The sequence below is a fragment of the Zonotrichia leucophrys genome, chromosome 10, assembly GCF_028769735.1.
Source record: "Zonotrichia leucophrys gambelii isolate GWCS_2022_RI chromosome 10, RI_Zleu_2.0, whole genome shotgun sequence".
Taxonomy (NCBI): Eukaryota; Metazoa; Chordata; class Aves; order Passeriformes; family Passerellidae; genus Zonotrichia; species Zonotrichia leucophrys.
The window spans coordinates 8,963,505-8,978,478 of NC_088180.1; the positions used below are offsets into that span (position 1 = coordinate 8,963,505).

Below are 14,974 nucleotides of genomic sequence, written 5' to 3' on the forward strand. Positions count from 1 at the left end.
ATGAATTAGTATCTGATTCATTTTTATTTCTTTGGTGTTGAATAAATAACAGTGGCAAAGTGTCTCAGACTTTTATCCCACTTCAGTGGGAGGACATGTCTGCAGCAAATTGCTTGGGAAATCTGAAAAAGGGAACAAATTGCAGATTTTCCTTCTCTCAGATATCTTAACATCTGTCTTTTCTGACAGCAACGTATTTCTTCACAGTAACTCCACCTTGCTACAGAGAAGGCTGCTCATGGTGAAATACTTCCCTGCTGGTAAGAAAAAATATATCCCTAAAATAGAGTGATGGCAAAGTGATGCTGCAAAACACTTTTTTTTTTTTTTTCCCAGAGAAACACGATGGTATTCTTTGTACTCATTTATAAAAATTATAGGAAAATGTTTTGTAAATCTGAACCTAAATTTGAAGATTTTATGTTACTGATGCATAAAAGACACAGAAATTTATTGACAATATAGAAATACTTATTTATAAATGTCCAAACTCCATAGTTTTCTAATTAAAATTGGTAAAACTCACTGTTTTTGCAAGCTGCTAACAGAAAACAGCACTGGAGCATATATAGTATATATCATCAAAATAAGTGACTAAGAAGAAAGTTCAGTTGTCCTATCTGCTCATTGATTGAGAAGTATAGCTGTGTTTATTAATAAATTTATTTTACAATACAAACACAAAAAGCTTGAAGTCATACCTGGCTATCATTCTTACATTCTTACATTTTGGATAGTCAGATCCAATTTTTAGGTTTGGGCTTTTAAAAGCTATTTAAAATTTATTTTTGGTTTTTTTGTGTTTGAGGGGATTGTAATTATTTCCTTTAAATTATGATACCATGGAAATAATTCTTTAGTAAACTTGTGTTTTCTTCAATAATATGCTTAGAAAATATAGTTTTACTCTAAAAATGAACTTTGAGCTCATAGCAGCTAACAAAAAGTTGGCTTAGTAAAATGCTCAAGGTACCTCAATATTCAAAAAAATTCAAAGCAGTCATTGTCACCCTAGAAAAATGTAATCTCTTTTATGTCTTTTCAACAGATTAGGCTAATTAACAAACAAAGTTATTAAACACCCTTATGTGATACCCTAGAAAGTCAACCATTTATTTACTTTGTTAGTTATTGCATCAAGCTCAATGATACATCCTGGTCGAGCAGTAGATTGTTGGCTCACAATATTAAACACCTCCCCAATAAGTTTCTGAAACAGAGAAAAATGAGTAGAATTAGTATATTTTTCCTTTGGACAGAAGAAAATTGCAGTTGCTTATGATAAACTGATGCTTCAATTTTTTCTTGTTGGCACAAACTATAACAGAGTTCTTGCAGTTGTCACTTTGACACTCATGAATAATGTATTTATCAAAGCATGTGCACTGTTGTGAGTCAGTAGCTCTTCATGGGGATGAAACACCAGTTTTTATGGAAGCTAAATATTGCTAATTTAAAGATTTATCCTTGCATAACACCACATAATGTGTCTGTGCAATGAGAAACAATATACCCTTTCACTTCTCTTTCAAGCTTTTGTCACAACATGTAGAAAACACCTTCAGTACAGCTTATATATAAGCTGAAAGCTCTATTGATTTTTGCTGGAATGTTCATAGTCACTGCTCCTAGAACAGATTCTTCAGACTGATCTGAATACTGACAGGCCTTGTCTTGCAAGATGGTTTATAAAACAACAGAAGAATGGGAAAAAATTAAAGATGTGTTTCTTTATACAATAACAGTACAAGGTCAGGCTTTACTTTTCCTAAAGTCACAGAAATGAAAGATAAAAAGAGTGAAAAAATTAGTTATTGAAAAAAGAAAGCTAATACGACCCTTAGCTGATTCCCTTATATCCCACCATCTCTGCCCTTCCTCATATATAGATGTAACTTAGGTGGATACACCTCAGCCCTGCTCTTCTGGTTTCCTTTTCCCTCTTGCTCTTGACTCCCCTTTTCTGAGAGGACAAACTAAGAAATCCTATTTTTCCTTTTCCCACCTGCCACAGGTTGGAGAAACTTGTATGGGAAATTTGGGTTCAGTGCAGACACTTTTAGTAGTAATAGCTGCATTTTTTCTGCTAATGCTTAAAGGGAGCTGCAAAATGTGCAACTATGCAAGATGTAATGCATAAAATCTATACATGGAATGGCACAAAAATCACACAGGACTAAAGGAAGACAAACCACTGGAAGGGGGGTAAGGTGAGTTACATTAGTTGTATTTTAACAGTTTCAAACCAAAGCATTGCTATGTAGAACTTACAGATGATTCAGGGTCAGATAATTCATCCAGAAGCTTTCGTGCATCTACAACAGCTTGATAGAGCCTCAGGTTTTTGCCATCTGATGCAACAAAGCAAGCACTAGCAGAGTTGCAATAGGTACCTAATAGGAGATACAAAAAAAATTCATGAAGAAAAAAATGGCAGTCAATGGTACCAAGCAGTCTATTACAATCCTCAGTATGTGAATATGCTTCAAACATAATTTTCATCAAGCATTGAAGCAAAAAACCTAAGCAAATGTGTGCATTAATACAACATCATTTGAACTTTGAAATAATTCCCTTTTTGTTCATAAATGTACCCAGAACTCCTGAAAAATGTCCAGCAATCTAAGCTGAACGCATGTACGTTTACAAACACTATTCACACAAGCCCCAGTCTGTAGTACACCTAAGTGAAGGCAGCCATTCTTTACTCTGGTGATGTTTGATTTGCTGTCATCTCCAGGGCATTGCTTGGAAGAGCCAACTCCACATTCCCAAGGTTGTCACATACAATTCAGGGTAGGAGTCTAAGGGGAAGCTATTCAGCCATAGCTTTTTTCCTTGTTTATTGACCCTAGGCTCTTTACATAAAATTAATCTCTATGAATATTCCCTTCTGCCCTGCAGTTGAAAGTGCAGGCATAAAAGTGGAGGGAGAAATAGATATGTCTAGAGTTCTGAACAAGATATGAAAAATTTAAAAGTGTCTTTTTTTGTTTCTCAACAGTACATACAACAGGCTTTACACTGTTATATCCATTTTCCTCCAAACTACAAGAATGCAGCTCATTATTTGTGTTTAGAACACTTTGTGGGATACAGACAGCCCAGAATGTTACTATGTAAGTAGAGAAAAACAATTTGTTTTATTTTAAATGAAATATATTATGTATTTATAACTTTGCATTAGTATAAAATGTAATGCTACACCCACAGTACAAATGGCTTTTAGTAATGTATACAAAGATGACAACTACTACAACACATCTTTGTGACAATTAGAAAATAAGTATCTGTGTGGCTTCATAGAGTAACATTTGTAGAAGTAATTTTCTTAATTGCAATGGAAAGCTCTAAAATTAAAAACAAAAACTGAAGAATTGGCCAAGGGCATTATACATCAGATGTTGTACAGTCTGACCTCTGAAAAAGTGTTCTTTGCAGTTCTGTAAAGTTAATGTAGTTTATTTATTTATAAATATCCTGGATTCTAACTGGGCTTTTGTAAGCTTCTGGTGGTCTGAAGAACTTCAGTACTGTTTCATGACCTCCTAAGCACTTTTAAGCCAGCATTTTAAAGGGATTTGAGCCAATTTAATGCCAGTTTTGGCTGAAAATCTTCCCCTATAGTTCTGATGTTCAGGTGGTCCAATTACTAGCTCAGTTCAAGCCAGTGTCCCTGCAGCTGCACGTGGCCAGCACCCTAAGCCATCAGCACACTTGCATTTGCAAACCACATCAATGCAGAGAGCACTCAAGGAAGCTGCCTGAAGCACTGGGGAAAGGCAGCATCCTGTTCTCTGTGGGAGCAAGGAGTGCTTACTCACACAAAGCAGTTCCTGAGTGTCAGCTGATCCACAGGGACTACAGACACACTCAGACCACTGCAAGTGACTTGCAGTAGCTTAAAACAAAGTAAAAATGCTTAATTTGCATAGTAAAAGGAAATTTTTGACAAGTAGATGTAAATACACTCCAAATAAAACAGTAATTTATTGTAACAAATTAATTCTACAACTCAGAGTGTTAACTTTATATGGAAACATAGCAGGTATACTCACCAAGGCAATAGCTGGGAATGAGTGTTGGAAGCCAGGCTACATTAGAGAAAGCAGAGGTGTGAAGAGAGTTAATTCGAGCCAGCTCAGACACTCCTCCAGTGTAGGATAAAGGTCCTATGGGGTCTACTCGCCACAGAATCAGCTCACTGTAGATTGCATTTGGGTCATGGAATGTACGGGTTGCTGCATTTTTAAGCTGCTGCTTAGAAGAACCTCTCTTATGTTTAATAGGATCCATCATCCTGTTTATCCTGTCGGAGTCCCAGGAGGTGTCTGACTCAGGAGTTAACAGAGCATTGTGGTGAGAAGATGTCAGCAGCAATGGTAAAACAGAATGGCAGGCCAGATCATTGAGGTGAAAGCGGTGTCCACAGTACCTGAACTTATGGGATACAGTTAGCACAGTAGTGAAAGCTGATTTATCAGCAAAAGTAACTGCCCACTGGTTTAGAGAGCCATCTATGTGTTTGGAAATCATCATTACCACAGGAGAAATTATATTCACATTTGCACTGTCCTGGGCAAAGCTTGGTCCTTTATTTGCTAGAGTATTATCTGGAAAGTCCATTGTTTTCTGCTGTGCAGCACTGCTGCTGTCTTTTACAAAGACAGGGCAGGCATACATCATAATATTTTTGCTAAGGGAGCTAGCATCTCCAGATGGAAATGCAACAGGAATCCTAGAAGAAAATGAAACCTAAAAAAAAAAAAAGGAAAAAGAAAAAAATCAGAATATATGAACTCAGCTTCAGCCTGAATAAATGTTAGCTATTTTACAGGAAGTACTTAAACAGAATTCCTACTGATATTCAGCTCTAAAGCAAAGGACAATGTTAGCATTAAAAATAAAACCATTTCAAATATGCCATACCTGAACTTGTCGAAAGATGCCTGGAGTGTGTTCATCTAAATACTTCACGTGCCACACTAGAAAGGTCCCGTCAACAGGATGGATAGTGAACAGCATATCTGGATTCCTGTTCCATTCTGTTAGGAGCAAGTCGATTTTCCGGTCCAACAAAACTGTGGGCAGAGGCAGGCGTGGGCCCGCTAGCAGAGATGTTTTGGGGCTTCCCTCTCTTTCTCCATCTTCATGTTCTGAAGAGCCTGTACCAGTCCCTGTCTCTGATTCTCTGTCTATAGACAAATCTGCAACAGAAATATGCCATTTTTTGCAAAGATATCCCTATCAGTTTCCATTCAACACAGAATTTTTTAATCTGCTAGTAGTACTAGCTGGTCAGAATTAACCAGATTACTAACCATGATCTAACTTCATATGTAAGCCTTTTTCTTTTTCTTCTGTTTCTTCTTCCTCTTCAGCTTCAATATCAAAATCTTGTTCTAGTTGTTGTTCCGAAATTTGTCTTAGATGCTGCATGAATACTTCAATAGAGGATGTAAAATGAAATTCTTTATTATTCAGCCAGTGGACAACAAAGCCTCCACTTCCTTCATCTGTATTAAAAGCAGTTCCAGCCAACACTGAAGGAATATCTGTGGACATTTTGAAACAAATAAAAAGCCTATGTATTAAACCATATAAAGCTATGTATTAACCACTCATCTTTTTATTCATATATATATATATGTACATATACACATTTCACTTATTTTAGGTATAACATAATTTGTGCCTGCAAGATTAAAAAAGGTAAAGATCAAGATTTTACGTCCAATTGTAATGAAAACAGTAAAGATATTTTAAGGTCAATACATTTACATGAAAATTTATTCTTATGTGAATGGTAAATGATATTTAGTGGTTCAAACTGCTCAATTTCATATGTTGCAGTGTTGACTTTCATGTATGGATTTTAGGTAAAGAAAGTCACTGCTCCTTAATCTTTTCCTTCTTTAAAAATATTCTGCATTATTCTATAAAAATCAGCTGTTTTCCCACCAAAAGACTCTGATACAGTCTTTTTCAATCGCTACATTCTGCAGGATGCAATTACTCTATTCATCATATACCATGGCCCTCCAAACCCAAGAATCAAACACCAACCAGACCAGAAATTTATGCTTCTTTTGCCTTCTGATCTGCAAGATGAATTTAATTTGGTTATAAAGATGCTGAAGGTATTCAGAATAAATTTAGCTTCATTTGTCTTAAAAAACTCTATGCCAAATAACAAACTTCCTACAAGTTCCCTCTATTTAATGAGGCAAAGCTCAGCTTCCTTTATTTTTTCCATGTTGTGCAAACACATTATTGCAGTCTAATCAATGTTTGTATTTCACCTGTATTAGGGTTGATGCTTGCTGCTATGTGGAAGTGACCAAGTGCATTTGCTTGATGGGAAATGTGACGCTGAACTTCGTGAATGCCCTGCTGATCTGGCAGTACATCTGTGTGGGTAACAAGAACTGAAGATCTCCTTTGTCCTTTTCTCATATTTTTCAAATGATGAATTGTCTGTTGTCGTTATAAAAATAAATTAATAAATACCAAAAACACTAAGATAAAAAGTTACACTTATATAAAGCTTCTTTCTACTAAAGAAATGAAGATTAATTTCAAAAGGATTATTTTAAATATATTTCAACACAGATTAGTAACATAATACATCTAATTAGTAATTAGATGTATTATGTACTTCTGATCTACCCAAAAGTAAAGCTCTTCTAACAGTCTTCTAAAAGTTCCTTTATGATATATATTTTATATATTCCTATATATAATATATTTTATATAAAATGTATACTCAACAACACCACAAAAAATACACAGGATTTTGCACAACATTAATGGACAAAATTAAAACAATCTAAAAGCAGTAACTTTTGTAATATAATTTTATAATTAATTGTTTTTGTATGACTGAGCAAATTTCTGAGCATATAAAGAGCACAACTGATTTAACAGCCTTAAGCGTAATTGCTCCCAAGCTCCCTATTTACTGATGGCCATGATATTGAAGAAGTAAAACCTTCATCTGATTGTAATGGTCTACAAATGAGTGGTGAGGTGTTTTTTTGTTTTCTTATCTTTCCTTGGTTTTGTATTGATAGTGTAGTGCTGAGGATAACAGACCACCACTTTGTCATCTAGCAGGATCACCTTTATTAAACACACTTCAGTATTTATATGTTTTTTCTGTGCACAAGAAGGATCAACTACACAGCCAGTGATTAGAAGACTGACCAATCAGACAACTAAATGGAAGAACAGATGTTTCTTTCTCTTTTATCTTGGACACTCTCACACATCCCACACAGTTAATTGAAACATTTTCACACTCACATTTGTAGCTGCAGATGATCTTTGGTATGCCCTTTCTCATGAGAAAAAGGTGCTTGTTAAGGTTGACCAGGAGCAGCTGCTTCCACAGACAGGTTTTCTTTTACTGTAAACTTTATAGACTCACTAAGAATATAAGACTGTCACTGAAACAAAATTATCTAATGAAGTAACTAAAATTTAGGAGTTTATTTATTATTTTGTCTTTATAATTGCAGACTTTCAGACCAAATCACAATGAAACCATCATTACTATTCCACATTAAACATTGGCTCTTCCCATCACTGTTAGCTAACTATAAAAAAAGCAAATTGAGTTTTAAAAACATGGTGCATGAATGCAGAGTTGGAGTCTCTGACTTTTTCAGTGTTTAGTAATAGCCTTCAAAACCTGATATGGAATAATTCAGGTTATTCTGTTATGCATATAGGTATTACATAATATACATTCTTAGCGCTCTATATCCTTCAATATTTAAAGTTTTGAGAATCCTGAAATAAAAATGTCACAAATTAAGTATTTACATGTACCTCTAGTGCATGTTGTATAGTGTCCTTTTGCTTTCCAGACTGAGAGATGGTGCTGCTGATGCTGGAGGTGGTGGTTTCACAGATCTGCTCCCCCAGGAGAGTATCTTCGGGCAGCAGCGTCTCTGCCCACAGCCGGCAGATGCCATCGAGGCATGACGTGAGTAACACATTGCAGACCAACCCCCTGATGGCAGAGACAGCAAAATTACTGCCTGGGTAACTCAGCTACAAAGACACAGCAGAAATTAGGGGAGTGTACAAGAATTTAGTAGTTACTGTTTTATCCAAATTTCTGCTTCTCCCCTAACTGAAGGTTAACATGATTGTCATTATTAAACCTGGTGATACAGAACTTAATGGGAAGGAGTTGGTATGCTCTGTTTCTTGAAAGCATAAGAAGAGAAGTCTCATGCTCTTGATGGCAAAACATTAAGCAGAATGTTAAAAAACACCTGATCAAAGGCTTGCTTGCTTTTTGAAAAAAGGCAGCTTTCAAACCTGGGCATGTACTTGCTGATGTTCCGCCAGGAAAATCCTGTCACTGCTCGGGGATGCGCCAAATAAACAAAGGAAAACTGCACATCCTCTGAGCCTTTTTTCTTTTCTTCATTCTCTTGGGGCAGGAGAGATGACTTCCAACCAGTCATAGGATACCACACCTTCAGGAGGCAGTCATCCTAGGTAAACCAAAAAAAAGCCAGGGGTTTAGGTAGCTATAATTAAAAATGTAACAAAAAGGAAATTGCAAGCAAAAAGCAACTGCTGTTCTGGTATTGTTCATGAAAATTTGGCTCAGAACTAAAATTCATCTCGCTGTTCAACTAACAGTAGGTGCCAGTAAAAAGTGCTTACCTATTGAGACTTGTAAACCAAAAGGAATCATTCAAAGGAGAGGGTGACATTAAAGAGAATTATTAATTGAAAACTTAGCTTGAATAATGATTTGACAAAAAGTATTGCAAACTGAAATAGAATTGATAACTGAACCCAGAATTCACTAAATAAAAACCTTCTTTAATTTATCCAGATATGTGCATATTATACCAGATCATAATGATCTCATTACTTTCAACATAAGTAGTAAAGATTGTTTATGTATATCTGAAAATTCATCTAAGTATACTACATCTAAAAAAATTAAAAAAAAAAATAACACATACATACATAAAAGTCTGTATCACTGTCATTTACTCATGTATTCAGTAGGAGTACATAGATAAATCCAATTTCTTGTTGCTAAAATCCATGGAATTACACAAAATACAGCATTACACGAGATCATAATTTACCTTTGCTAAGATTACAATAGAATGTATGGTTCAGGTCTATACATATTACTTTTGTCAGACAAATGAAAAATACTGCACAAACTCAATTATTCTTTTTTGTCCTTACCTTCCCAGCTGTTGCAAAATATTCACCATCAGGAGACCATGACATCAAATGTACTGATGTTGCAGTCCTACAGAACAAAAGAGCAAGTTAAGTAAGGTCTATTATTCTAAAATATTATTCCATGGGTATTCAGTTGATTCAGTGTTACTGTAATTATTTAAATTTAATATTAAATTAAGTAAAATTAGATTAAGTATTTTATAGTTGTTTCTTTAAGCATACTTTTAGAATAGTAGGAGCATAAAAGTATTTTCATACTTTGTTGAAAAGACAGCTCAAAAAATTGGTTTAAATACAGCAAGCTAGGTTAGATTCAATAGGGGTGAGGATTTTTTATTTGAAATAACTTATATTGTTTGAATTTTAGGGCATTTAAAAGTACATTTTAAAATATAGGTGAGGTAGCATTGAAATTTGTCTTAAAACAAAAATTATCTCACTTGCACTGCCAGACACATTTCCAGTCATTTAGAACTGGGAGAACTTTATCATCCTTGATCTGACTGCTGCCATCATCTTCTTCATCTTCCTCTAGAATGTCATCAGATGGAGGGGCCCACAATTGCAAAAAGTCTGTTGCTGTCAATAACCTGTTACCTGAAAGGGAGTGATACCAAAGCTATGGAAACAGGATGATGAAGGTATGTTGAAAGATTAAGCCTCTCATCACATTTTGTTGTGAATTATCCAGAATAGGTTGAATGCTAAACTTTAGTCCATTTTAAATATGATAAGGTATCCCATCATCTCACCCAGCTGGTTTTATTAAAACATTTTGAATTTATAGTATCTTACAAGAAAAAATACCAAGGCTATTTATTTAGTTCCTCTTTTTGCATTGTTAAAAGGAGAACTTTGAGTCATAGAATTGTATTTACCAATAAATGTTGCAGATGCTTAATAGCTATTCATATTGCAAATAAATACAAAGACATCTTATAAAGATTTGTGTCTAGGTACATTGTTCACTTCAATTGTGCTAAAATTTCATTTAAATGATTATTAGTGACAATTTAAGTCAGTTAACGACTTAGCACTGTGATTCCCAAACCAAAATCTTACATAAGAGAGGCAAACACTTGGCAGAGCATCTTAACAAATGTTAACTGTAGCCTCACATTTTATGCAACACTGCCTGAGAAGAGGTAATTTAAAATCTGCATATTCAAGCTCTCATTTTATTATATTAACAATATTTTGTGTTCAAGTCATTCTAACTACAAATGTTGACCAAATATTTCACAAATGATGCATTACCTTGAGGATCCCAGGCCAGGTTGTAAGTCATAGAACTGAGGAAGAATTGCCCAGTTTTTAGCCACTGACACTTCAGCTGCTGTAGTGTAAAAACAGTCAAGGATTAAGTCTCACATCAACAGCAAAAAATAAAGATATTGGTATTTCTTTCTATATGAAATTGCTACTAAGCCTGCTGCAAAAGTATTAAATGGCAGATTGCTAAATCTAGTTTTAATATGTTTTTAAATTGTTTTGTAAAAAGTAAGTGCATCCCAGGGTGCCCTGCAAACCAGATCTGGACTTGTCCCACATACAAATACTTCTGTAGATTACTTTTGAACTACTGTGACCATAGATTTAGAGGAACATAAGGGATGGCAGTACAGATACCAAAAAGATTGTGAAACCTGCTTGAGAACATCCTCAGTGCTCGAGTGCTTGGCCATAGCTGTGCTGTTAAAGTAAGTCTGGGTGCACTAAACAAGTCTGTGCTGTATGTCTGTCCTGCACCTCTCATAACCTCCCAAATAAGAAATACCAGTTTGTCATTCTAGTATGAGACTCAAGAACAAAAGGTTGGGAACTTAGGAGAAGTGCAGTCCACAGTTCATTCACTGGAAGAGTCCACCCATCCAGTTGTACTATGATTGGTGGAAACTGTTTATCCATTTTTCTGTTGTGTGCCAACATAATATAATAAAAATAACTGGCAGACAGACTTTTGCCTCTTCTAAGAGCCTTAACAGAATTAAAATAATGAAATACACACTTACACAATTTCTTTTATGAGAATTTATACCAAGTGGCTCAAAAATGCAAACAGCGTTTCCATATGATGCAGCAATCTGGGGAAAGGAAAGAAAAAAAAAAAGTTGAAGACTCAAAATGTAAGGTTAGGAGGCAAGTGGAGTAAGTGCTCCTTGGTATTCCAAATTAGCTAAAGAATTTCCAGTACCTCTTCTATGTGCCAGGGTTGAAATTTCACTTGAAAAGTGAAATTAGTACAAATGTAATTAACTGTGTTATGGGTATATTTTCTTAAGGCAATTGAGGAAAACACTCTTGAATAAACCCACCTTTCACATTTTAACTCTAAACACGGCAGACATCTCTTTCAGTGGCACAAACACAGTCACAATCTTCTAGAGCAACTACTCTTAATGCACAAGAGAAAGTTGATGCCTTCACTGCTTCTGCTCGTGTTCTGTGTACTTCACAGCTAACTAATGCATTAATTATTAGTGTCTGTATCCCTAGATTCCATTTTGTATCACTAAATAATAGTTACAAAAAGTGGAAAGAAATGCAACTCTATTTTTAGCATTCAAATACATTTTGAGAGGATATAAATGGTAAATAGAAAAACTGAAGTACATATGCCATTGAACCCTTCAGTTTCTTTCATTCGCTTATTTCACAGAAATCTCTAAACACAAAATAGTATTCCTTAGGTATTTATCTGGGCCTGTTTCTAATAATCATATCCTTTAAATACTTCTAGCTATCTTTAAAACTTCTCTTTCTTCTTTAGAAGCTTTTTAAAGAAAAAGTGTTGAAGTCCTTCCCATCCAGGATCTGGTTTCCTCAGAACGGAAATGATGCAAAAGTTTCACGGCATTAATTACGAAATCTTATTTCTTCCTTAGGGGGAGGGGGAGAGAAGGTTGCAACAACAGATCAGTCCCAAAGTAAAGAACAGACTGTGAGTTCAGAGTCCTGAATGCAGAACCACCCAGGGGTTTGTGGTGGTCTTGTAGAGACCATCTCTGAAGCTGGGATCTCTCTCCCACTCTTACAGGGACTGTGCTGCTGACGTTCAAGGGCTCTGCCAACTAAATCTGCCCAAATCCTAACTAGGGCTCCCTCAGTACTGGTACCAATTTTTAATTCTAGTCAGCAGTGACAACTGACAAACAAAATTTGCTCAGTGCTCTACCGGAACTCCTAGAAAATTTTTTTCCTTCCTCTTTCTAACCTGTCTCTCTAGCATTGTTTAGGGATTTAGAATGAAACCACTAAGCAAATCAAGGGGCCACGCAGTTATGACAGCTCATAGTGTAGCACTTCTAAACACACTAAACATGCTGAAGCCTTTCTAAATGTATTTCAAATTCATGACTTTGCAGGACACACACACATATGTGTATATGTATGTATAGATAAATGATTTATCCATTTCTTCTTTTGTTAGATGGAAGCACACAAAATGGAGCCAGTAACCATCATTTCAGTACCATCCCAGTTCTAATATTGTATGTAACTAATGCATCTGTTCACATTTTGTCACACCTCTGATTGCAGGTCCCAGAAACGGAATAAAACCTTTGCTCCAACATGTCTCCTCCTTCCTCTACCCTCCTCCCTCCCCCGAATTACTAATAAATTGAAAGAATAAGACTAACACAAGAGGTGTTACTCAGAAAGTCCCAGATCAATAAATCATGATCTTTGTTGGGAAATTAACTCTTTCATTCCCTTAATGTATTATGTTGCTGTTTAATTATTTAATTTAGAGTTCTCAAATTTTAAAACTTCTATACAGATTTATTGAAATCCTTACCCTGCCTTGTCGCTGGGAGCACTCCACACAACTGACCTGGATGTTTCCATGTTTAGCACCGGGAATAATCTGCACACATTCAAAGTCATTTGCCAGAATAACAATGTCACAACCAGAGCCATATGCCTGAAACAATTTTCAAAAGAAATAAAATTAAATATTTATTTTAAAAGCTAACTGTACACTTGCTACAGGACTGATGTTTTTGGAAGCTGTGAACATCCCAGTTAAACAGGAAGTTACAATGTAGCGGGTTTGCTCCTCACTAATTCAATGAGCAACAAGGAAAAACAAAGTAGCAAGGGAGACCATAACTCTATCAGGGTTTAAATGAAAGCAAACAGAAAAGAGTAAAAAAAACCCCAACTCAAATCCCAAATTTAAATCAAGAACTTCAGCTCTCTATTTATTTTTTGATTGTTTTAAGTTTTAGTAGATCTTTTTCTCCCCTCCAATTCTTGTTGACACTTAGAGCAAGGCAGTCAAGCCAGGAGCATTTCTTAATGAATTTGCATGTACCTTTCTTCAATAGGTGTGTCTTGTACCCCCACCTTCCTTCTTTATTATTTTTTTAAATCAAGTATGTTAAGGGATTCTTTTCTATAACAATGTAATTGCTGGGCTTTTCTGAGTTTTAAGAAGTCATATTACTATAAGACTGTAAAACAACAAAGATTTCTTTTGGATATACTGTTGTGCAATACACTCTATACTCCAAAGAATTTGTTTACGTTGTAGCTACAGAACAGCGACAGCCTGCAGCACTTTTTATTGGCAGGATAAATATATACCTGTCTGCCAACCTTTCACCTGGTCTAAAAAGTTTAATCACTCCAGATTATCTGTCCCACTGAGCTCCCACCTTCAGGCACAGAAATCTCTCCCTAGGATCAATACCCACTAAGCCTTTTACAGTAGCCAGTTAAAGCTGGAAGTTTCTTTCCTTAAAGCAAGTTTTCCACTGATTCCAATACAGTAGGCAGAAATTTATAACACCTGAGTTAAGCAGAGAGTGCGAGTCCTCCACAGTGAATTCCAGATGGTACAAAATTACTTGTCACTTTAACTTGTCCACTGGATTTTTCACAATCATTTCCAAAATACTGAGTCAGCCCTTGCCCTCTACTTTGAGATCATTCAGTGGAAAGGCTACTTTATTGTAAATGTATGAAAGTTGTATTTGTACTGATTTACCACCAGTGCCCCTCAGTGGCTGCACTAAGATGAGGGTGCAAGACCACCAGTGGAATCAGAATGGACAGTTTGGGTCTCACGACTTTCTATGTTTACTTCTAATTCTTCTGGGAAGGAGCAACAAGTGAGACAGGCTGAAAAAAAGAGTTTAATTTAGTGAAAGTACGTCACTGCATGGAACAGAAAGGAACAGCAATGCAAGCAGCAAGGCAGAAACTCAGTCCCCAGAAATTAATACAGCACACAACTGCACACACAAAAATGAAAATTGCAGATAAGACAGATTGTCTAAAAGATTTCCAAGGTCACCTCACAAAAATAGAACGACACAGTGTTGTGTGAGACATAATAACCCACACTGCTGTTCTGGGAAGCTCTGAGGAACTGATACTGGAGTGATTCACACTGTAAGCAGCATTGCTAAAAGGTTGTTGGAGAGAGATTATCTGTGTAACAGAATATCCCAGCTCCTTGATGACTAGGCTATGTGATTATTAGACTCAGTCTGGAAGGGAGTAAGTTATTATTAAAATTGAATAGGATTATTTCCAGAATGTAAGAGAAAGAAAGATGAGATTCTGAAATAAGTTCTGGCATTGAACAGAAAGTCCTTTTGTTTCATTGCTTTCCTATTTTTATACTATATTCTTTACAAAACAAGCTTCACCAGCAGTGTTGAATACTGGATGAAACAGTATGGGCTCCTTAGTATGAAGGAAGAAGATTAAGAGCAAGATGTGAATGCCCAGAAGT

The 14,974-nt window shown here is 35.8% G+C and overlaps 1 protein-coding gene across 2 annotated transcripts in view; it reads right to left on the reverse strand.

Moving 5' to 3' along the window:
* DMXL2 (Dmx like 2) overlaps positions 1-14,974 on the reverse strand; it is a 47,565-nt gene that overhangs the window by 26,370 nt on the left and 6,221 nt on the right. For both annotated transcript variants that reach the window (XM_064722211.1, XM_064722210.1), the window contains exons 2-14: positions 13,028-13,153; positions 11,241-11,312; positions 10,486-10,564; positions 9,669-9,825; positions 9,229-9,295; positions 8,332-8,510; positions 7,834-8,017; positions 6,303-6,477; positions 5,322-5,555; positions 4,930-5,207; positions 4,059-4,755; positions 2,272-2,393; positions 1,121-1,210 (exon numbers count right to left, since the gene is read on the reverse strand). In XM_064722211.1, coding sequence (XP_064578281.1) covers positions 1,121-1,210; positions 2,272-2,393; positions 4,059-4,755; positions 4,930-5,207; positions 5,322-5,555; positions 6,303-6,477; positions 7,834-8,017; positions 8,332-8,510; positions 9,229-9,295; positions 9,669-9,825; positions 10,486-10,564; positions 11,241-11,312; positions 13,028-13,153 — 2,460 coding nt within the window. The remainder of the gene's footprint in view (positions 1-1,120; positions 1,211-2,271; positions 2,394-4,058; positions 4,756-4,929; positions 5,208-5,321; positions 5,556-6,302; positions 6,478-7,833; positions 8,018-8,331; positions 8,511-9,228; positions 9,296-9,668; positions 9,826-10,485; positions 10,565-11,240; positions 11,313-13,027; positions 13,154-14,974) is intronic.